Source organism: Rhinatrema bivittatum, chromosome 4 (genome assembly GCF_901001135.1).
Source record: "Rhinatrema bivittatum chromosome 4, aRhiBiv1.1, whole genome shotgun sequence".
Classification (NCBI taxonomy): Eukaryota; Metazoa; Chordata; class Amphibia; order Gymnophiona; family Rhinatrematidae; genus Rhinatrema; species Rhinatrema bivittatum.
In genome coordinates, this window is record NC_042618.1 from 364,483,265 (window position 1) to 364,507,319 (window position 24,055).

At 45.0% G+C, this 24,055-nt stretch overlaps 1 protein-coding gene across 1 annotated transcript in view; it reads left to right on the plus strand.

The window, feature by feature from the left end:
• The window catches only part of SYN2 (synapsin II), a 758,733-nt gene that overhangs the window by 616,776 nt on the left and 117,902 nt on the right, over nt 1–24,055 (plus strand). The window contains exon 9 of the mRNA XM_029600782.1: nt 18,459–18,561. Within this exon, the coding sequence (XP_029456642.1) occupies nt 18,459–18,561 (103 nt within the window). The remainder of the gene's footprint in view (nt 1–18,458; nt 18,562–24,055) is intronic.

Sequence of the window (24,055 nt, forward strand, 5' to 3'; positions counted from 1 at the left end):
CGACATTGCGGACGGGATAGAAGGTAAGGTTTGTCTTTTTGCGGATGACACTAAGATCTGCAACAGAGTGGACATGCCGGAAGGAGTGGAGAGAATGAGACGGGATCTAAGGAAACTGGAAGAGTGGTCGAAGATATGGCAGCTGAGATTCAATGCCAAGAAGTGCAAAGTCATGCATATGGGGAGTGGAAATCCGAATGAACTGTACTCGATGGGGGGGGAAAGGCTGATGTGCACGGAGCAGGAGAGGGACCTTGGGGTGATAGTGTCTAATGATGTGAAGACAGCAAAACAATGCGACAAGGCAATAGCAAAAGCCAGAAGAATGCTGGGCTGCATAGAGAGAGGAATATCAAGTAAGAAAAGGGAAGTGATTATTCCCTTGTACAGGTCCTTGGTGAGGCCTCACCTGGAGTACTGTGTTCAGTTCTGGAGACCGTATCTACAAAAAGACAAAGACAAGATGGAAGCGGTACAGAGAAGGGCAACCAGGAAGGTGGAGGATCTTCATAGGATGACGTACGAGGAGAGATTGAAGAATCTAAATATGTACACCCTGGAGGAGAGGAGGAGCAGAGGTGATATGATACAGACTTTCAGATACTTGAAAGGTTTTAATGATCCAAAAACAACGACAAACCTCTTCCGTAGGAAAATAATCAGCAGAACCAGGGGTCATGATTTGAGGCTCCAGGGAGGAAGATTCAGAACCAGTGTCAGGAAGTATTTCTTCACGGAGAGGGTGGTAGATGCCTGGAATGCCCTTCCGGAGGAAGTGGTGAAGACCAGAACTGTGAAAGACTTCAAAGGGGCGTGGGATAAACACTGCAGATCCATAAAGTCAAGAGGCCGCCAATGAAGAGTGGGTGACTCGCCAGAATGATGGCTATTGACACAATACCCTTATTAAATAAACATACACATGCTTACTGTGACTCCTACATCGCTCTAAGCTTCAACAGCAAGAGGTAATGGAAAAAAGGATTTGCACTCACAAAGAGGGGAGTAGCTGGCTTGTTACGGCGGTTACTACCCCAAACCAAATATGCCTGATACTTCACTTTCAATGCATATACAGCATAGCTCTCTGCTTCAATGACAGGGGAGAAGAATAACTGATACTTCACACATCCAGCAGAGCTCTCTGCTACAACGGCAAGGGAGAAGAAAAAGGGTTCGCACTCAAAACGCGGGGAGTACCTGGCTTGTTACGGCGGTTACTACCCCAAACCAAATGTGCCTGATACTTCACTTTCCATGCATATCCAGCATGGTTCTCTGCTGCATCGGCATGGGAGAAAGACTGATACATCACGCATTTCCAGCATAGCTCTCTGCTTCAACGGCAGGGGGAAAAAAAAATTAACAAACAAACAAACAACAAACAACGGCAGGGGGAAAAAAAAAAAACAAAAACAAAAAACTGATGCTTCACGCATATCCTGCATAGCTTCAACGACAGGGGTGAAGAAAAAAAGGATTCGCAATCACAAAGCGAGGAGTAGCTGGCTTGTTACGGCGGTTACTACCCCAAACCAAATGTGCCTGATACTTCACTTTCAATGCATATCCAGCATGGCTCTCTGCTTCTACAGCAGGGGAGAAGAAAAAAAAAACCAACAAGAGCTGTACAACATAGTCTAGGTAAAACAAATAAGCATGGGTGTAGCTTGCTTATCGCGGCGGTTACTGCCCCTACTACCCCTAACTAATCAAGCTAGATATTTCACTTGCATGCAGCTCCATCACTGCTCTCTACATTAATGGTGGGGGTGGAAGGGGAATAGAACAAGGAGCTAAGAGTAACAGATAAGAATGAGAGAAAAAATGTGTGAGGCTTGCTGGGCAGACTGGATGGGCCATTCGGTCTTCTTCTGCCGTCATTTCTATGTTTCTATGTTTCTATGTTTCTATGTGCAGAAGGTGAGGGCCTTAGCTTTGAAATGTCATGCAGATTCTTTTTTTCTTAGGGAGGCTACACAAGGATGCAGGTCCGGGAATCAGATGGTGTCCTGCCTTCACTTGTATTTTCCAGCCACCTCTGAAAAGTCACCATCACGGTATAGCTTTTAAAGACTCTAAGAGCACCCGCATTGCTCCTAAGCAAAGGTTTACATCATAGAACTCAATGCTAAGATATGTTAGAAGCTCCTGGCTTTGACTGAACCATCACAAGTAGCCTTAGCTAGATATGGAAATGTCAGGGTGCTGCAAGGCCCTTGGCTGTTGTAGTTCATGCATAGTGATGTGGTGCTGCTGAATGTACATATGTATGTAGCCAGAAAATATGCAGAGTAGTTTGCTTGTAGTGATAGCTAGTATCACTTACAATCCTGATGCGATCTGTGGCCACCCTTAAAGCACATTTGCTGAGTACTCCTGGGCCGAACAGCTTGCAGATTGTTCCGTTTCCAACGTCACTCCCCAACTTTCCATGGTTTTATGGTTGCAGACCCTTGCTGATCCATATGGCTGGCAGGATTTGTGGGCTACCTGGAAGAGCTGCTGTCCTCTAGACTGTGTCTTATGTTGTGCTTGTCACTTTTACAGTTAGTAGTGAGCAGGGCAGATGTCCTGATAGACTCTCAATGATCAGCTCTGTGTATAGCATAAAGGCTTGAGAAACTGTTCAGCTGATGACTTCAGGAGCCTACAAGCTGCCTCCTTAGTAAATGGGCCACAGTGCTGAATGTATAGGCTTTCTGCTTCCAGAGGACTCGTGGCTGGCATGATGGCTTATCCCCTTTCTGTGTTGGTCTCTTGCAAGACATGCATTTAGTGTCACCTGAGGCCTTGAGGGGCCCATGTCAGTACCTCAAACAAAGTATGTTTCATATATGCCTCTGACAGATTTTATGTGGCCAGGTGTAGAGAATCTTCTGGTCTGAATAAGGACTCAGACTACCTCCTTAGCAGTTAGGGACAGGCTGCCACAGACATCAGAATTGTTTGATGGCAAACAGCCCAGGAACATACACATTGGCTATGTGTAGGTGCACGAAGTGCTGCAGGTAGTCAGTAGATAAGTGTGTCAGTAAGCGACTCAGTGAATGACATGCTGTGTTAGCCTCTGTCATTCTCAGTGTCTGAGGGTGCTGTTGTACTCATAGGTCCCTCCTTTACCAGACCAATGCATACCCCATAGCAGGCAGTGTATGTGCATTAATTTTGCACACACTGCCTTTGGATAGCAGTGTCCAGTGCTTCCATTTTTGAGAAGGGGTGCCTCAGAGAGATGACTGTATGGGCTGCTGTATGAATGGGCTCATGCGTAGTACTCTTAAATTCACTGTAGGCCGTTCACTGTTTATACTTTGTGTTGAGAGCGGGGTGGGGGTGTGAAACTTGCCAGCGTTGCACCTCACATATGCAGTCTAACGTTTCTGTATGAGTTGACATCTGCCTGTAATGTAAGTAAGGGAGCCCAAGGTCAAGTCTTGTGTCATGATGATTGTAACTTCCCCTTAACACCACACACACTGTACTTGTACACAATGTACTCTGTGGGCAAGCCATCTGCAGCTAGACATTTCAGCTCACTACAGATCTACCACACCTTGGCCATGAGTAACTTTTCAAAAAGCCTATAACAAAAGATAAATAATGAGAGCATTCAGTGCCTTAGCCAGAGAAAAGGGTCATTGTATGGTCAGAGGTGATATATCTTCACTATGGAATAGGCTATTGGGTTGCTATTGTACCACTATGACTGACACATATCTCTACAAGCCCACAGAGTGAAGACATAGCTACTAAACTATAACCAAGTATTTCCATACCTATTGTACTGGACAGTGTATGGAACTGAACACTAGCTAGTTAGTGACCATCTCACACATTGGCCCATGTAACCAAGAGTTAGCTAACAGTATGCTGTGAGAAGAAAGCAACAGGAGCCAATACTATAGCTCCCCAGTAAGGAGCTTCTTGTTTGGCTCTGGCTGTCAACCTTAGGAGCATACACTGAGCATTCAGTTGTATGGCCTAACCCATATGGTCTTGTCTGCTAGATAAGTGGCTAATTGGAATATGCAAGGGCATTCTAGCATACAAGGTCATGTGAAGGGCAAACCTTGTACCTAGTAAACCATTAAGACCCAAAACCACATAATGAAATGATCTAACCAGAAAGTATATTTTCAAAACAATGTCCACTTTATTAGCAAACACATATAGTCAATTGTTTGAAATAAAGTCAACATCTTTGGTAATCATATTCTGCAAGGACAAGATAGCAAATAGCAGAAAATATTGTAAATAAATGAATAGCACATTCTGTATACACCTGTATATACATTATTGGAAATGGCATTATTACATATACAGGCCTAGCATCTTATACTTTTGGCACAATCATGTTACAACGAAGAACATAGAAAGTGGAAGCGGCACCCCAGTATCTACAATACAGCTCTAATGTTAGAGCTGATAGCAGCATAAATATGTGATGTTAATCGAAAAGGCCCCAGACAGTCCATGTTGAAAGAGAGCACTCAGGGGGACAGCCTAAGGACTAAGGCTGCAGAGTTCAGCAAGAAAGCAGCAGAACCAGGACTAAAGATTGTAGCATTGAGGCAGGAGGCCCAGGAGAAGACACAGCAGCATGGAGGCAGGAGGCCCAGAAGAAGATACAGCAGCATGGAGGCAGCAGCAGCATGAGCTGAGATGAGATGACAGACACCAGCATCAGGAACAGGAGATGTGGCATATTGAGAAGAGGCAGCAGCTAGCCAGCACAGGAACTTTGTAGTGAGGATGGGCCCAGCAGGCTTCTTCCATCTAGCTGCCACAAGAACTCTAGAGAGCACGAGCCCAGCAGGCTTCTTCCATCTAGCTGACACAGGAACACTGTAGAGGGGCACACTCAAGCTTATTGGTACAACTCTTCCTAGTTGAAATTTGAGGCCACCACCTTTGGTGCTTCATGGCTCCTTGCCACAGCATGGCTTGCCACTTGGAGGGCATGTCTTTTGGGAGCTTACCACTCGAGCATCTGTCAGACCAAGAACTGCTGCGTGGCGTGGAGTCCAGTGATGCTGGGGAAGAAACAGGTGGCTGCTCAGGCATCCTTTGAAGGATCTGCGTCAGCATATTGGTCATACTGTTGACTGCTGTGGCCAGCATCGTTACACCCTGCGTGTGGGTGGCAGTCTGATCCCGCAGGGTTTGCCTCTGCCTATTCACAGACCTCCTGAGGTGCACTAGCTCAGCCCGTATCTGGTAGAGGTGTACCCCATGCCTCGTTTCCAGCTGGTTTAGCTACTCATGCACAGCTCTTCTGTTGATGGTGGGGATGAAGGTGGTGCTGGTGCTGGTGCTGGTGCTGGTGGCTGTGATGGTGGTGTGGAGTCTTGAAATTTGGGCCTCCAAATGTGACATGAGTGGGCTTCTGGGCTGCTCCTACTGAGGCCCTGGTGCTTCAGACTGACGCCATGGTGTGCTGGCTTGAGGTTGTGCTGCATCAACTGGCTCCTAGTCCAGGCTGGGTTCCTCCATGAATAGGAGATGTTGAGAGACACATTGAGTGGGCTGGCTGAACCCAGGGGTTGAAGCATCTGAAAGCCTCCTGAGGCTGTTACTGCTCCTCCTCCTTCTCCTCCTCGCTCATTTGGGTCTGGGCATTCATCATGAAGGCCCTCTACAAAACGGTTGGTGTGCTGCTGGTCCCTGTGCCTTGCTGGCTGGGAACAGCAGCTTTGTGGGTGAGAGCTGTGGAAACAAAGAATAAATCGCAGCAGGAATGCAGAGTAAACAGCATACACATATAAATAAATCAAGGAAAAGGATGTGAAGCTCAAAAAATAATAAGACACTGTTCAATACATGAGTCCCAAATTTTATTTAATTACAAACAAGAGAAACCTTTTCAAGAATGTAATGTGCTTATTAGTTAAGGGGTTCCTTGACTAATAAGCACACACATAAAAATAAATCAAGGAAAAGGATGTGTGGCTCAAAAATAATAAGACACTGTTCAGGAGAAACCTTTTCAAGAATATAATGTTCTTATTAGTCAAGGAACCCATTGACTAATATTCTTGAAAAGATTTATTAGTCAAGGAAACTCTTGATTAATAAGTACATTATATTCTTGAAAAGGTTTCTCCTGTTGCTTATAATTAAATAAAATTGGGGACTCATGTATTGAACAGTATCTTATTATTTTTTGAGCTACACATTCTTTTCCTTGAAACAAAGAATAAGACATAAGTACCAATGGCAGCAAGTATCCATTTTGCATTTGGCATCAGAAGCACACTTTGCATCTAAAGCATTGATTAAAGCAAATGATGTGTACAACGGTTGCAGCCTGGCCATTTACAGGTAAGGTGAACTTACCAGCTGTAGCTCATGTGGTGTCCAGCTGGTCAGCCATGCCCTAGAAGACATCTGGTCCCAGCCGTTGCATGAAGCAGTCCTCCATGGGTGTGAGGATGATGGGACAAGGGGCTTCTCCTCCGGTCTGACGTAGGTATTTATTTTGGCTTCCAACCTTTGCTTTCCATTGTGCCTTGATGTCCCAGTACTTGTGGGCCACCTGCTCACTGCTGCGTTGGACACAACTGCGCCTGGAGATGGCCCAGGCTATGGTGTGCCAGATCTGGCCCTTGGCTGCCTTCGAGGTCTTGGCTGCATGGTTGCCAAACAGCATGGCATAATGGTCCAGGACTCCTGCAGTCACCATCCCATTGTCCTGCAGGCTGAACTTGATAGCCCTGAGACAAGGGTGCCCTGCTTCCTGGCTACCAGAAAAGGGTACCACTTCTGATTCCGGTGAGGTGTCCTCCCTTCCTACTCCCTCCTGCCCCTGCACTGCAAACTCCCTTCCCCTCTGCCCTCTCTCACTATCCCTAGCCTTCCATCCTTCTCTTCCCATCCTTGTCTGCCTATCTCCATCTCCCTCCTGCCTCCTTCTATCCCTTCCCTCCTGCCTATCTTTACTCCTATCCCTACTTCTACTCCTACTCCTACTCCTAACACTTCTGCCTTAATCCTCCCACCTCCTCGCCTCCCTCTTCCCACCTCTCTCCCCACACCTCTCACACCACATCCTCCACACTCTTCCTCACTACAACCACCACTCCTCACTCCTCCACTACCACCATGCCTCTTCACAAAAAGACAAACTAGATAAACAAACAAAAACTTTCACTTCAACAAAGAAGATAAACGACAAGGAAAAGGGAAGCAGATGGCAACAGAAGACCAAACAACACGCTCAGGTAATCGATTCTGAAAAAGCTCCTATTTCCACTATCCAACCCAGCAACTCTCTGCTCCTCTCTCTCCCACGCCTGACACATCCTCAAAGAGGCAACTGCAGGAAGCCGGGATATATAAACTGCAAAAATATCACGCCATGCACTAATCAACACTAGCCATGCACCTTGCGTTACTTACTTATGTGATGCGGTAGACAGAAAATTAGCCTAACCACACCCTTTTTTATTGCAGGCACTGTTTTCGCTACATAGCATTTTGATAAATCTAGGCCATAGTAACATATGGATCCATAATCAGGATGTTTAGTGGAAACGTTATCCAGCTAAAGTTAGCCAGATAACTTGTCCTGGATATTCAGTGAGCTATCCCACTGGATACCCCCAATTAAAGTTATTGAACTAAACATAGCCAGATAACTTTAAGCATAACTGAACATTCTTTGGAATATTGCTGGTTATGTATAAAGTTATTCGGCTATAATTAGCCAGATAACTTTTTACACATAACCAGCTATATTCAAAAGTACATAGCCGGTTAAGGGGGTCATTTATCAAATCGCATTAGGGCATTATCACCCTAACGCCCGTGATAACGCTGTCACGCATGCGATAAACACCACATCACAAAATGCATATGCAAATTGTATTCAAGTGGGAGGTGTTTGGGAGGAGTAAATAGAAATGATGGTTGGTTAATGTTATGTGCAATAACATAACGCACACTATCATGGGATTTAATACTGGAAATAACAACATCTTTCTTCTGGGTGTAATGCCTGTGATAGCTGTGTATTATGGCTAAAACTGGATTTATTGCAAATCTCGTTTTGGGAGAAGGAGGGAGGGAGAGAGAGGGAGCGCCTCTGTGGAGGCCCACTGATTTTTGAACCTTTTATACCACTGTAAGAGGGGGCATTATGAACTTGGGGCGAGGTTTGTGGGGTAAGTTGGGTTTTAGGGTACAGTTTAACATGCACAGTCATACGTACGAACAGCACAGTTACCATCAGTGAAGATTTAATGTGATTTGTGTTGCGATCGTCGCTGTCCGACGTCTCCACTCCGCTCACCTTACCTCTTTTGCGACTCCCTCTTTGGTTGATGGACGTTTGGCTGCCACGGCGTCATCTTGCCGACCTCCTCTAGCATCCCCGGACCGGCTAGACGCTGCCTTCCGCCATGTTTTCCTGAAGCCTAAGGGTGCGCGCCCCCGACTCAAGTACCAGCTGTGGCGCGAACCTCAGGGGCGTCCCCCTGAGATGACGTCATCCTCACCGGATACTTAAGGTCGTCGTTTTTGCTAGCTATTCGAGTTAGCAAGGGCTTCCTCCAGGTATTGCTGCAGATGGGATTCGCTCTCTGCATACTTTGCTACTCTGCCTCCTCGGACTTTACCAGGGGTACCCGCTCCTCGGGGGCCTCGCTCTCTCTCTTGCTTTTCAGGTCGCAGTCTGGAACCGGTACTCGTTCCTCGAGGGCCCACGTTCCCGGACCTGCTACCGAATACTACTTCTGCCAGGAAGTCACTGCTGCCTACAACACCAGTGAGTTACCATCTCTCTCTCAGAGCTTTCCCTGGAACCAGGTACTCGCTCCTCGAGGGCCTACTTCATTCCAGCCTCTGAGCTGCTTCAAGAGACTATTGTGTGAGTGTTTCCATCAAGGTTCTGTTCCTGAACTCTGCATACTCTGCCTACTCACTATATTCAGTTTCTCTACAGCTCAGCCATCCTGGGATCACTGTTCCAGTGCCTGAGGGACTACAGCCCAGCCAGGCTCTTCCAGCTCACTACTGCCACCTCTGGTGGTTCACTATACAGTTAATAAAAGATCTAGTGTGTGTCTATCTCCCAACTCTGAGCCTGACCGGTGGTCCCTCTCGGGATCTTCCCCCGGGGGCATGGTCATCTGCCACCGGCCCAAGGATCCACCCACAATTATCACAAATAATAACAATTTGGAGGGATGAAAGGTGAAAGAAGTACCATGTTCTCTCTACTTAGCTTGATTACAGCTAGGTAGATAGTGCATCAAGCTAGGTAAAGAGAACATGGTACAAATCTACTCTTCTTTCACATTTCATCCCTCCAAATCACATTAAATCTTCACTGATGGTAACTGTGCTGTTTGTATGTATGACTGCACATGTAAAATTGCCCCCCAGAACCACCCCACCCCACAAACCTCATCCCAAGTTACTAGTGCCCCCCTTACAGATTTTTTGTGAATCTCTCTTTCTCTGTCTCTCTCTCTCCTTGCAATGGTAAGATACCTATGCAAAGCAGTACCAGAAAAATTACCCTATCCCCCTTTCTAATTGTGGGTGCTATTTTTGCTATATTTGTAGAAAAATGATGAATCTACCTAAATTAGGTTCCATTTCAGAAAAAAACACAAATTGCAGGCCGGCAGATCTAAACCTGTCCCCCTTTTCCTCCCTCCCAAACTGCAAAAGCCCTGCGGGGCCATACTTGCCATCTCCTCCCCAAACCGTCCGATTTTAGGGTGTAGAAAATATCAGGGCTCCGAGACCAATGGCAGCTATTCCACCCCCCTCCCCCCCCCCCTCATCTCCCTGCTCACCATATTTTAAATGTGAAGATCGTGGGCCCAGCCCCCTCAGCCACCCCAAACCTTTCCCTACAACTCCTTCCCTCCCCCCCTCCCCTCGGTACCTTTATTAGTCTTATTTCTTAATTTGGATCATGGTAGCATCCTAGAGCCAGGCGTATCTGAAATTGTTAGGCTACTACGTTAGGAACATACAGCGAGCATGGGAGTAGGGGAGAGGGAAAAAGCTGCCATTGGTCTCGCGGCCCTAATATATTTTACACCTAAAATCGGATCGGTTTGGGGAAGAGATGGCAAGTTCAACCCCGCAGGTCTTTTGCAGTTTGGGTGGCAGGGAGAGTGGGGACAGGTTTAGGTCTGGCGGCCCACAATTTATGGGAGGATTTTTTTGATAATGGAACCTAACTTAACCAGCTATGTCCTTTTGAATGTAGCCAATTAAGTGTAAAGTTATCTGGCCATAGAAGGCTTCCAAGCAGTACTGAAGTTATACGGCTAACTTAGCTGAATATACCCAATATTAGGCTAAAACCTGGATTTACTAATGCCGCAAGGCATAGTGAATCCCGCGGTAACGGGATCCCACGGTGCGATCACTGCCGGCGTCGCGCCAAATAACATCATAAAAGGTGTAGTTATTCGGCGCGGAACTGACAGTGATAAACAAGCGTACCTTTCACTGACGGCGAAGTCTTCGCGGCGTCAGCCCCGGTGCCACCCCGACTCCTCCTCTTCCGGGGCTGACGCCGCCTCGACTCCGCCCCCATCTTGGTATCACACGCGATAAGGGACTTTTCACGTGCGAAACAGTCCCTTATCACGTGCTATCCGCTTGGTAAATGACCCCCCAAGTTAGCTGGATAACGGGACTTCTCCCCGGAAAGCCCCCAAAATGCCCCTTTTATATCTGGCTAAATTTTAGCCAGCTAACAATATAGGCTCAATAAGCTGTATAATTCGTTTAGCTGGATAACTTGTGAGTTATCTGTCTAAATGTCTTTTGAATATCTACCCCAATATATTGACGGAAGAAAAAGATCAAATGGTCTATCCAGTCTGCCCAGCAAGCTTCTTATGATAGTAACTGCCTCTTCGTGCATGTTATTCCCATGTTAAGGGTACTAACTGGCGTTCCGTGCAGGTTACCCACAAGTCATGTTAAGAGTAGAACTAATTTACAATCAAAACCAAGGAACTGTCAACTCATAACAAAATTACTGCTAGCAATATTTTTATGGGGTGAGCAACCTTCTTGATAATTCAATCAATGCTGCTTTTGGACTTGGCCAAATTCCCTTCCCCCCACCCTCTGAAATGGAGAGCAATGTTGCAGTTGTATCAAAAACATGAAAGCTATTTGATTAACGGCCAGATGTTAGAAGGCCTGTGCTCGTAAATCCCAGGGTTTACGCATATGACAGGACCTTGCGCGCACCGAGCAAATTTTCGAAGAGGCCCGGCCACGTGCGTAAACCCTGGTATGCATACAAGTGCCGGTCCTCATCAAAGGGGCAGGCCGGGGGGACAGGGTACAGGCAGAGAGGGACGGGACGGGACAGATGCCGGCCGGGACAACGGCCATTAGCCACTGTCTTGGGGAAGCACGCGCCAACAGCTGGCCAGCGCATGTAAATTTTCTGCTCCCAAGGAGCAGCAAGTAATGGAATTAAAAAATTCAGGGCAGGTAGGTTTGTTTTAGGGGGTGGGGAGGAGAGTGGAAGGGGAAGGAAGGTTAGGCAGAGGGTTAGGGAAGTTCCCTCCCAGTCCGCTCCTTAACTGAAAAATGCTGGGCTGCATGGAGAGAGGAATAACCAGTAAGAAAAAGGAGGTTATAATGCCCTTGCACAGGTCCTTGGTGGTCCTGGAGTACCGTGATCAGTTCTGGAGATTGTATCTCAAATAGGATAGAGACAGGATGGAGGCAGTCTAGAGAAGGGTGACCAAAATGGTGTGGGGTCTGAATATGTATATGCTGGAAGAGAGGAGGTACAGGGGAGATATGATACAGACCTTCAGATCACTGAAAGGTTTTAATGATGTACAAAATTCAATCCTTTTCCATTGCAAAGCAAACAGTAGAACTAGGGTTCATGAAATGAAACTACAGGGGGGATGACTTAGAACCAATATCAGGAAATATTTTTCATGGAGAGGGTGGCGGATGACTGGAATGCATGGAGTAGCAGTTACTACCTTTAACAAAAGGCATGGGGATTACAACCCTTAGGGGTAGATTTTATAACGTGTGCGCGGGCATCCATTTGCGCACGGTTCCTGGCATGCACTCAATGATCTTTTTCACATTCCTGCTTTAGCAAATTCCAAAAGTGTCTTGTTGAGACTGAGGCTGATTCCATTCTTTCTAATGGACTTGGTTAGAAAACTGAAGCCATACAGTAGAAGTGGATCGTTGACTTGGGTACATAAGAAATTCATTCAATGACATCCTCTTGGTCAGGGCCCCTGGCTTTCTGCAGTTCTGATGCTGCAGCAGCTGCCGGAGTCTGAACCATCTGCCATAGAATTTCTATTCCCCATGGAATCACTGAACACCGGCAACTCTGCTGCTGCCCTCTCCCACTGGTGTCGGTGCCAATCACTTCATGCCCCTGGTTGTCACACAGGCACAATTTCCCTCCTCTTGCATCTCCTAAACCCTGTCAAATCACTGCACAGATATTCTTCTTATCCCTTGAAGCCCCTCCCCCCCAGCCAATTGCACTTTTCCTTACCGTAAAGCTTATTGCTCAGCTACCAACATTTTCCCTTCTTCTGTAGCTGTCAAAACCTGACTGCACCTCAAATATTTTATTTATTAAAAAATGTAGTAATTGCTTTCCAGATCCAATCTGGATCGCCCAAAGCAATGTACAAAATCATTAATCATAAAACAATATCAAACAATATACAGCCATAAAAATAAAATATAATTGAAAAAAAAAACATAGTCTTTTCTCTTTCACTCTCTCTCCCCCAGACAGGACATTGCACTGCCACATTACCACTCAGTTGTCTTTCACCTGTCCCATCCCCATCACCACTTCCCTTCCTGCTATTACCAAATGGTGCGGATGACAAATGTTTCTGTTGACACTGTGGTTTATCCTAAATTGAGCCCCATGGTGGTGGTGTGTGGTTGCAACCACTCTCTTTACTCACAAATGTTTCCTACAGTGTGGTGTGGAAGGCAGCCTCAGGGTTGTCATACGACAGAGTGAGGAAGGGGGTAGGATGAAGCAATGAGTGACAGGAAGAACAAAGATTGAATTGATGAGAGTAAGGAAGAGGGATAGGATAGTGAAGTGAACGAGAAGGGGATTTAAAAAGGATGAGGCTGGAAAAGAGAGAGAAGAAAAATGGTGTTGGGGGGAAGAAAAGTTGGTCTGGTGGGATGGGATGATGGAAGAGGGATTGGAGTTACACACGGATGAGACAGAGACTGAATAATAGAGGAAGTGGGGCTTGAAGGATAAGAGGAGTGAACGACTGGAGGAGAGGGAGAAGAGGTGAGACTGGTGAGAGGTGAGGGGGAGGATGGACAAATAAGAGAAGCAAAGAATGAAAAATTGTAGGGAAAGGTAAAAATAATAGTGAAATTTTAAGGGCAATTGACAGGAAAAGAGACACTTCTGAGGAAGAGAGAAGCAAATGAGAGAGTTGGCTAGGAAGAGAGGAGAATAGAGTGAAGAAAAAGAGACCTTAAAAGCTCTAAACTGGAAAAGAACAAAATACAAATGATTAAGATGCATACTTCAGGCTGGAGATATATTTTATTAAATAAACATTTTCTCAAAAACAAAACTGCAAAATTTCTGACTCTTTCTTCAGGAAAGCAGGGTCCCTTTCTCATAATGTATATATATGTCCAGAAATACAGCTAGGAGTTTGATATTATTTGATTTTTTTTCAGTGTCTCTTCTGTTCCTTCCCTTTGATTCTTCTTTGCCTGTCAGTAAATAAAATACCTATTTGTTAATAACATTCCTGTTGTTATGGCCGCCACAACCAGTGCCGGCCACTCACCGGCATGGTCGGGCCACTCCCGGGGTGCTAACTTGTGCTAGCAGTCGCCACGTCTCTCTTCGCAGCCGTCCCAGCCACCACTGAGCCTGGCCACGTCTCTGGCCGGCCTTCCTTCCTGATGTCAGCTCCTTCCCTGCTGGGCCTGCTAGAGCTGCATGCATGCTCTCTCTTCCTCATTTAAAGGGGTCATGACAGGAAATGGTTGCGGCCCCTCCCTGGGACTCCTTATGGCATTTTTCCTATGTAAAGGCAAGGTCTACTCCTCAGACCTTGCCTTGGTTTCTTGGCTCCTGGTTCTGTGTTGTTCCTGAGTTTCTGATCCTGAGTTCCTGTTTCCTGTGCTCCGCTGCCTTCCCTCCGCGGACCTGCTCCTGTCTTCCTGTCCGGTTCCTGTTTCCGCTCCCTTCCTCCTCCTCCGATTCTTCTGGCTTCGACCCCTGGACCGGATTCCGACCATTCTTCTGGCACCGACGTCTCAACCTCCCTCAGGTTTTCGACCTCGGACTGTTTATTGACTTTTCTCTTGCCTTCAAGGAGGTCCATCTAAGTCCAGCTGGCCCCACGTACTCAAGGGCTCAACCCGTGGGGAACGGGGCTGGTACTGGTGAAACTCCAGCCAGTCCTCGCTTCAGTATAGCCTTGCCTTCCGACTGTAGGGACTTGTGAGGGTCTCCTCTCTCAGGTAGCGCCAACTCTACCTCGGACTAAGGATCCACCTCTCAGACCATAACACCTGTTCTTTGTGAATGGGCAGCTTTTAAGTGACTTCCATTATATAAGTGACAATGTTTTAACCTCTTATAAAATATGCTGGGAAGTTTAAACAAAGGCAGACTTAAAGGAGCAATACAACTAATCTGCAATATAATAATGCTATTTAGTGTTTTCTGATAATATTCTATTCCTCTGTATATCTACCCTTCAACCATAGATGATGATCTTTTGTTGGCATGGGGTTTTCTTCTCACTCATACTTTCATATTATTATTTATTGTGTAATTATATGGATTTAGCTACTGTATATAAATCATGTATGCATGTTATGAATGTACCCTGCACATACACTTTCAATGCTTTAGTAAAATAAAAAGGAATTCCACTATTAAAATTCTGAAGTCCAGAGTTCTACTACCTGTATTGATTATGCATAAAACTGGATTTTTTACAGGTAGTGAGACTTTTCTTATTGGGCTGGCATCAGAATATTCCAAATATGTTTTGTGCATGTGCCACAAAACATATGATACAGCCACAAAGGCTGTATCATAAAAAAAAGATCAATGTAACATAGCAAATGATAGCAGATAAAGGCTAAAGTTGCCCACCTATTCTGCCCTGTAGTAATTTGTCCATTTTGAGTAGATGTGCATACAAATTCCCATATGGAACCCAACACCCACTTCCCCCTTCTTCATGTGACTTCGAAGATGGTAATTGCTGCTCCATGAAGGTTATTCTAGCCTTCTAAAAAGCACAATACAGTCATATCATTGCTGTTACTGCTACTCTGTGTAAGTTATCCCAATGATTCATTGCCATTCTGTTACCACTAGGGATTCTCTGTGTAGATCCCACATAATTTTTTAGTTCCATTACAGTTTCTGTCTTCACCACTTCTTCCGAGAAGGCATTTTAGGTATTCACCACCCTCTCCATGAAAAAATATTTCCTGACATTGTTTCCAAGTTCAACTTTTTGACTGAAAAAGCTTTGCTTCTTGTGCATTAATACTTTTCAGGTATTTAACTATTATATACTCCTGACTCTACTGTCTTCTAAAATATACAGGACAGAGACTGTCAGAGAAGGGTGACCAAAATGGTGTGGGGTCTGTATCAGATGACTTATGAGGAGAGGCTGAAGGATCTGAATATGTATAGCCTGGAATAGAGAAGGTACAGGGGAAATATGATGCAGACTTTCAGATATCTGAATGGTTTTAATGATACATATTCCTTAAACCTTTTCTGGAAGAAAGCAAACAGTAGAACTAGGGGGTCACAGCATGAAACTTTGGCAGGGACAACGTAGAACCAATGTCAGGAAATATTTCTTCACAGAGAGGGTGGTGGATGCCTGGAATGCCCTTCCGGAAGAGGTGGTGAAGACAAAAACAGTAAATAAATTCAAAAAGGCATGGGATAAACACTGTGGATCCATAAAGGCTAGAGTTGGAAATTAAGATAAAGATGCATAGGGGTAACATACATGGAGTGGCAGCTACTACCCCTAACAGAAGATGTAAGGATTACTACCCTTAATTAATTATCTTACATGATTTTGATGCAACTGCAGCATTGCTCTCTGCTTCAGTGAGGGGGGGGGGGTGTGTGTAGGGGAATTGGATTTAGACAACCAATGGTGGGCCCTGACTTTTATGGTCCAGGGTACTGATATGCAGGCATTAGAAAAAAAGCACAGGACTGCTTCTACTGCCAAGTCCAAAAGCTAAGGACGTTCAAGCAGCAGCACTGTTTAAATTGTCAGAAAGGCTACTGTGAAAATGATGCTAGCAGTAAATTTGTTATGGTTTTGAAAGTTGCTTGGCTTTCATTTTTAATATTACTACCCTTAATTTAAGGTTTGGGGGTAACCTGCATGGAATGGCAGTCACTACCCTTAACAGAAACGTGGAGTGGCAGTTACTACCATAAGAAGCTTGCTGGGCAGACTGGATGGACCATTTGGTCTTTTTCTGCCATCATTACTATGTTACTATGCATATACATGTTGAGATCCTTCAGTCACTTTTAATAAAAACCAGCACCATTTTGGTTGCTTTTCTCTAGATGGTCTCTATATCCTTTCTGAGATATGGGTTCCAGAACTGAACATAGTATAAGAGAGGCTTCACCAATCAATAATGAGGCATTATCATCTCTTTTTTTCTACCGGTTATGCCTCTCCCTATGCACTCCAGCAGCTCTCTGTCTCTGGGCCTTGACTTTAACATACTGTTTCGCTACCATGAGATCATCACTATCACCCCAAGATTTCTCACCTGGTCAGTGCTCATCAGCTCTTCTCCACCTTTAGCATACTGTTCCCATAAATTTCTGCATCCCAAGTATATAACTCTGCATATTTTGGCAATGAACCTTAACTGTCAAGTATTCAACCACTTCTTGAATTTTCTTAGATCAGTCTCAATCTGTCTGCTCCGTCAGGAGTGTCCTCTCTGTTACAGAACTTTGTGTCATCTGTAAAAGGCAAACCTTTCTAACTCCTCCGCAGTATCACTCACAACGATATTGAACAGAACTGGCCCCCAGGACAGATCCATGTGGCACTCTACTAATCATATTTGTCTCCTCAGAGTGAATTCTAGTTATCACTACCCTTTGTCATCTATCATTCAACCAGTTTCTAATGCAGTCCACCATCTTACAACCTATCCCCAGACTGCTCAGTTTATTCATGAGCTTTCAGTGTGTGACTATGGGAAAGCCGAGCAAACGTCAGGCTGGAGACACACAGTCCCTTTAATAAATTATGCCACTTTATAATAGCATTAATCATTATATATAACATGCACTGGTTACCTCCAGTAGTATACTCACAACCTTACTTTAGGTCAGGGATATTACAAGAGCTGCCTTCTCCTGGAAACACAGGACCTCCTGTTCCCAAATGGGCTCACTCTCTTATCCTGATCAGCAGAGTCCTGCCCATAGAGCTCTCTCTCTGTAGGATTTAAGGTGGACAGGTTAAAGGAGGGGAGTAGGGCCACTCCTTTACAGTGACAATATTGAAAGCTTTGCTGAAATCCAAGTAAATTACATCTAACACATCTCCCTAATCTAATTCTCTAGTCACCCAATCAAAAAATCTGTGAAATCTGTTTGACATGATCTGCCTTTGGTAAATCGTGTTGCCTTGGATCCTGCAACCCACTAGATTGTAGTTCACTATCCTTTCATTCAGTAGAGTCTCCATTAATTTTCCCACTGCCGAGAAAGCTAACTGGTCTATAGTTTCCAGTCTCCTCTCTGTTTCCACTTTTATGAAGAAGGACCACATCTGCCCTTCTCCAGTCCCATCTATCTATGCCCATCTTCAGAGATCTATTGAATATGTCTTGCAGTGAACCCACCAGAATCTATCTAAGCCTCCTTAGTATTTTAGGGTGCACCCATCTGGCCCCATGGCTTTGTCCATTTTCATACAATGTATTTCACAAATGGTGCCATACCTACCCTACTCCTATATGTAACTTTGATAACTATCTATGTTCCTTCTCCAACCTCTTCTTCAATTAAAACTAAACCAAAGTATTTTTTTTTTTTTAGCAATGTTGCTGTTTGCTTATTTCTCTCCACACATTGCTTCTTGTCTTATCTCAGTTTTACAACTGTCATACATGAAAAAAACAGGTCTCAGAAGCTCATGTCTCTTCTTGGGATAATTCATATGCTGGTCTAATCAAAAGCTTCACGCCTTCTAAAGAATCCAAACTGACAGCTTGTTTACTATGGTTTAACTCTTATAGTGAATCAGGCTTTTTAGACTGCCACAAAAATAAAAGACGATGAAACTGCTGAGTTTAAGAAAATAGTGACATCTGTCTACATGTAATGATTTTTTTTTTTTTTTAATGAAGGACCAAAAACTCACACAATGAGGTCTTATGTTTGTATGCAGGTACAGACTTTGGGTGGACACCTGCTCTGAAATGTTTGGGGGCTTGGATATCTGTGCTGTGAAAGCTGTGCATGGCAAGGATGGAAAAGATTATATTATTGAGGTAAGGATAACAAAATCTGCCTTTCTAAGCTTTTCCATTACAACGAGGGTTTTCATGGGGTCTCAGCCCGTGACTCAGGATGTTGCCGTGTTGTGGTGAACAACTATATTTTTGCCTAGTGTTTAGCTTATGATGTATGTTGGCTACTTATCCAGCTACCAGTAGCAATCTAGTATGGGAAATATAAACCTTGCCACAAAATAACATTGACTTTTTTTTTTTTAATGAAATCAACACAAACCACAAATCAAACCCGATTTAGATTTATTGCATTTTCCATCACTCATGTTTCTTTCCCTAAATAGTTTGACCACTGACCAGAAGAAACCAACAAACTGCCATAACATAAAGAAAAGATAAAGGAAATCTAAGAATTATGAGGGGGATTTCTCAGCTTAACAAACTGAGCAAAACGTCCTGAGCTAAGAGCCCGTTCACCAGGAAGATTTCTTATTGATACTACTACATGGTAGAACCTTTAACGTTAATTTAAAAAGACGTGTGCGGGCGTCCATGTGCACATGGTTCCCGGCGTGCGTGTATGTTATAAAATCTGCTACCTGTGCATACATACGCACCCAATTTTACATCGGCACGCAGACGTGCGCCCGAGTACTGACTCGCGCGTGCAAGGGGTGCAATTTTGTGGCATGCGTGCAGCGATGCAATGGGGCCTTTCCCCCGTTCCCTCCCAATCCGCTCCAATAAAGGCGCGGACTGGCAGGGAACTTCTTAAACCCCCTACCTACCCTTCCTGCCTTTCCCCCTATCCTCCCCAACCCCTAAAACCCCTCTAACTATTTTTTTTATTTCAATACTTACCTGCTCTCCGGAGCAGTAATAGGTTGCGCGGGCTGGCCAGCTGCTGGCACACACTTCACCGGGACAGTGCCTAATTGCGCTGTTTCGGCTTTTCCCATGCCCCGCTCAGACCCCACCCCAGCCATCCCCTGGCCTCACCCCTTTTTCGTAAGCTGACTCTTCCGCATGTACCAGGAGATACGCGCTTGGCTGCGGTCCTTTCAAAAGGCCCGCAGCGAACGCACGGCCCGGCCATTTTTTTTACACACACACCGGCCTTTGAAAATCGGGCTGTTTATCAGATAAAGCTTTTAGCCGTCGGTTGGAATAAGTGTGTCCCAAATTTCTCATCGTCCAACCCGATTACCCTGAGTTCATTTTGTGAAAAACTTGCAAATTGGCATTTTGTTTAAGGTGCTCAGTCTTGTGGATAAGGAGGTGACTCCTCCTCCTTTCCCCATCACACACATACCCTTTGATCTGATTTATAAATAATTTTCATTTGAAACTAACGAAATGAATGGCGGTGATCTACAAAATGAATGAATGAACCCAAAAAGAAAAATTTGCCTCTGCACATTTACTGAGCTAATTCTCCTCTCCAGAATGCCAAAAGGATGCTAGTGAAAATGTAGCTTGGAAGAAAGACTTTTCAAAATTGAATGCACCAACTGTAATGAGAGGCACAGCTTCAGCAATTGGTTTGTGGGTTGACACATATCCCTTTATTTACTTAGAATCTCCCTCACCTTTTCAGCGTTTTATGCTAAGAACTACTTGAAGGGATCTCTTTACCCTGTAAACCAAGCAAAGATTGCCTGTACTTGTTGGAGAACATCCTATTCCCATCATAACTAAGATGTACCCAATCACTTTCAACCTCCCTATTAATCAGCCTGCTCCCCTACTGGTCCCTTCAATTAACTCTCTGAACTTTTGAAAATCCCGCCCTACGTGAGACTGAGTTATTCAGCAGTTCCCCCCACGCCATGCGATCAAGCCTCCATAGACCCTCCAATATGAGTGTTCCTTTCTCATCTAAATTTGATGCTAGCTTACTGAAATGAGACCACTGAAACAGTTAGCTGTAAGATACGCCAGTTGACTCCGTAAGTTCACAACCAGGGACAGTAACTTTTAAACCGGCACGCGGGAACTGCCTGACTCTTCAACCCATAATGAATGCGTGACCCTTCCTTGCCAGGGTCCAAAGACAACACAACCATAAGGGTTCTTTTCTGAGAAGTGAACTCTAAAGATGCCTCCAGTTCCTAGATTGATGAAAGTGATTTCTCCACAGCTTTCGTAGTAGGAATTTTTGGCCATTTGAAACTACATTTCCTATGTTGTTTTAGTTTGTAAACAAAAGGACAGAACAAACTAAATTTCAGTCATTGTATTATAGTTTTGTTTACAGCCAGTCCCATCCTCCCACTGATTAAATCCAGCTCCCAAACATTTAAAAGTGCACCTCCCCCCAAGCTTGCCTTCCATCCCACCCATCTGTTTTGCTCCTCCCATCTTACCTAAACTGGGGGGGGGGGGGGGCAAAATGGGCAGCAGCAATCCCTGGTCACCAGTGTCATACTCCAAAAATGGCAAGTATTTTCCCATCTGCCTCTTCTACTGGAAATGGCACAGCATCTGAACTTGGTGAAACCTTCCAGGGTTCACTGCCAGGAACTGGAATATTATTCTCCCTCTTTTACAGCAGACAACAATGAGTCTAGAAGATGCCAGCAATGCAAGGCCTTCTCAGGGGTGATAACTAAGAGCTACTTGAATTCCTTGGGAAATCATGAGAGTTAGTGTCACAGTCTCTTTCTTTGATCTGTGCAGGAATCTCTAAACCAGGCCAAGAGAGACATCCTCTCTCCAGGGCTTGGCTAAATGAAGCTCCCAGGTGGGCAGGGTATTCTTTAGCTGGATAGAAAACCCCTTTCCAAAACTGGTAAAAATGGAGAAATAATATCTCTGCACAGAGAGCCTCAATGTCTCTGTTCCCAGGGTGAAGACTCCAGATGGGTGTCTTCTTTACTCACAGCTAGCGGAGTTTCAGTATTCTCTTGGTTCAAACAAATCCCAGATGTGAGGGATCCAGTTTGGAACAAACAGCTCTAGTTGCTTCTTCTGATGGGCAGGAAGAGGGCAGCAAAGCTTTCTCCCAGATCTTCTTACAAAAATCTTTTTTCCCAAAAACCCGTGGCATAGCCACGGGTGGGTCTGGGTGAGCAGTTGCCCACCCAATTTGGACCCAGGCCCACCCAACAGGAAGAGGCCTGTTAGAGCAATGCTGTTGCGGGATCCAATCCTCGCAACGATGAAGAGGAGCACCGGAACTGCAAGGCCACCGCGGGATCCCATCCCCGTGACAGTGAAGAGGAGGGCCAGAGCTGCAAGGCCGTCGTGGGATCCCATCCTTGCGATGGCGAAGAGGAGCACCGGAACTGCAAGGCCGCCACGGGATTCCATCCCTGCAACGGCGAAGAGGAGAGCTGGAGTTGCAAGGCCAGGCCCGGCGTGACCGGGTCTGCATGGCACACCTGGGGAGGCGGCAGGCCGATGGCAGCAGGAGAGGCCGCGGGTCGCTGGCAGAGCCTAACCGGCTGACGGCCCGCAACCTTGCCTGCTGCCGTATCACCCACTGATCTTCCTGCTTGGAAGGGAGGGAGTGGAAGCTGTGCATGGGAGAGTGAGAGCTTATGTGTGTGTGTGTAGAGAATGTGAGCTTGTATGGGAGATAGAGCATATGAGAGTGAGAGCTTGTGTGTATGAGGAAGTCTGTGAGAGAAAGCATGTGTGTGAGTGTGAGGGAGGAAGGGAAGATGACAGAAGGAGAAGAGAGACACTGAAAAGGAATTAGGAAATGACCAACAAAGGAAAAATAGCCCGAAAATAGCAGGAGGCCCTCGGGGCCCTGGTGGAGCTCATCTCACCATGGCCTGATGGTAACAGGAGTCCATGATGTGTGTGAGCTTGTATGTATGTGTGAATGAGTGAGAGCCTATGTGAGAGCCTGTGTGTGTGGGAGGGTAAAAATGGGAGTTTGAATGTGTGTGTGTGGGAGGGTGAGAATGGAAGCTTGAATGTGTGTATGTGTGGGTAAGAATGGGTGCCTGTGTTTGTGTCTCTGTGTGCATAAGAATGGGTGCCGGGGGGGGGGGGGGGGGGATGAGAGAGTGAGAGCTTGTGTGTGTGTGTGAGGGAGTCTGTGAAAGCCTGTGTAAGAGTGTGAGGGAGGAAGGGAAGATGACAGAAGGAGAAGAGAGACACTGAAAAGGAATTAGGAAATGACCGACAAAGGAAAATGGGAAAAAGAGACCAGGACCAACTGATTAGAAAAATACAAAGATCAGACAACAAGGGTAAAAAAAAATATTTTGAGATTTTAGCAATTTGAATATGTCATCTTTGGGAATGTGCATTTCTTAAATTTTTGTATTTTGCTCGTCAATATTCCTCTGTTCAGAATACTGTTTCTAATTTGTAGTCTCTTATTTCTATATTAGGTAAAGGTTGGTTTCTGTTTTGCCTATGTGTGACTGAAGTGCAGTATTTCTGGTCGCTTGTAGTTTCTCTGTAGTAGTCCAGTTTGTTTTGCTATTCCAATAAGTGATGTATTAATGTTCTAGGGCCTGTTGTAGTATTTGCATTGCTGCTTTTTCATAAGGTTGCTGTTATTTGAATCCTGAGAGTCAGTGCTGTGACTATATGGTATGGCAAGGTTCTAGATGTCTCTTTCTTTGAAGAAGTTTGTGTTACTTCACAAAAAAGCAGTGGAGGGATATTTTTTGATGAGGTGACACCAGAATTAGAATTTGTTTTTTCATGTTAGTTGTAATGTGAATTGTCCTAGCTCTGCTCTGCACCTCTTCTGATTATTAATAATATTTTATTGTAGTTATAATGATTTCTGGCTTTCTACAAAGAGGATTCATAAAAGAATACATTAATTTTTGTTTTATTACATGATTGATTGGATCTGATTGTTTTCTTTGCTTTTTTACATGATATACTATTCACTGCAATTATATATAAAATAAATTAATACAGATTAATTAATAAGGAATTATTAATGCTGGTAAGTGCTTGAAATAATTGAGATAAAATATTTTTCTCTGTACATACCCAGATCAGTCCAGACCATGGGTTGAGCCTCCTGTCCAGCAGATGGAGACAGACTAAAACTGAAAGGGTATCCTATATCAGGACAGAGCCTGCCCTGCAGCCCTTCAGTATTTGTCTGTCTCCAGCAGATGGATCAGCTCAACCTGTGGTTCCCTGATCTCAGCTAGTCAGCCCCTTCCCTGTTGGGTACTTTCCTTTCTTAAGATCAAGCAAGTAGTAATTTCTTTCAAATTCTTTAAAAAAAAAAAAAAAAATTTGTGACTTGGACTCTGTCTGTCTTTTTCTATCGGGAGACAGGTTTGTCTCCTGGCTCTTGCGGGGCTTAGGGGGGCTTGGCCCCTTATGTTTGGCATAGCCTAAGCCCTATTTCTCTACCCGGTGATCCTCTGGGGAGTGAAACTGGTAGGCCAGTCCCCCCCCCCCCCCCCCCCTTACCTGGCTGCCTTGGGGGCTCCGAACCCCTCCTGCACTTGGAAGGCATTTGCACTGTCTTCCAATTGAAAAAAAAAAAAGATAAAGTATATTTCCTGAAATAATCCACAAACCTGCAGCCAGGGTCCTGTGT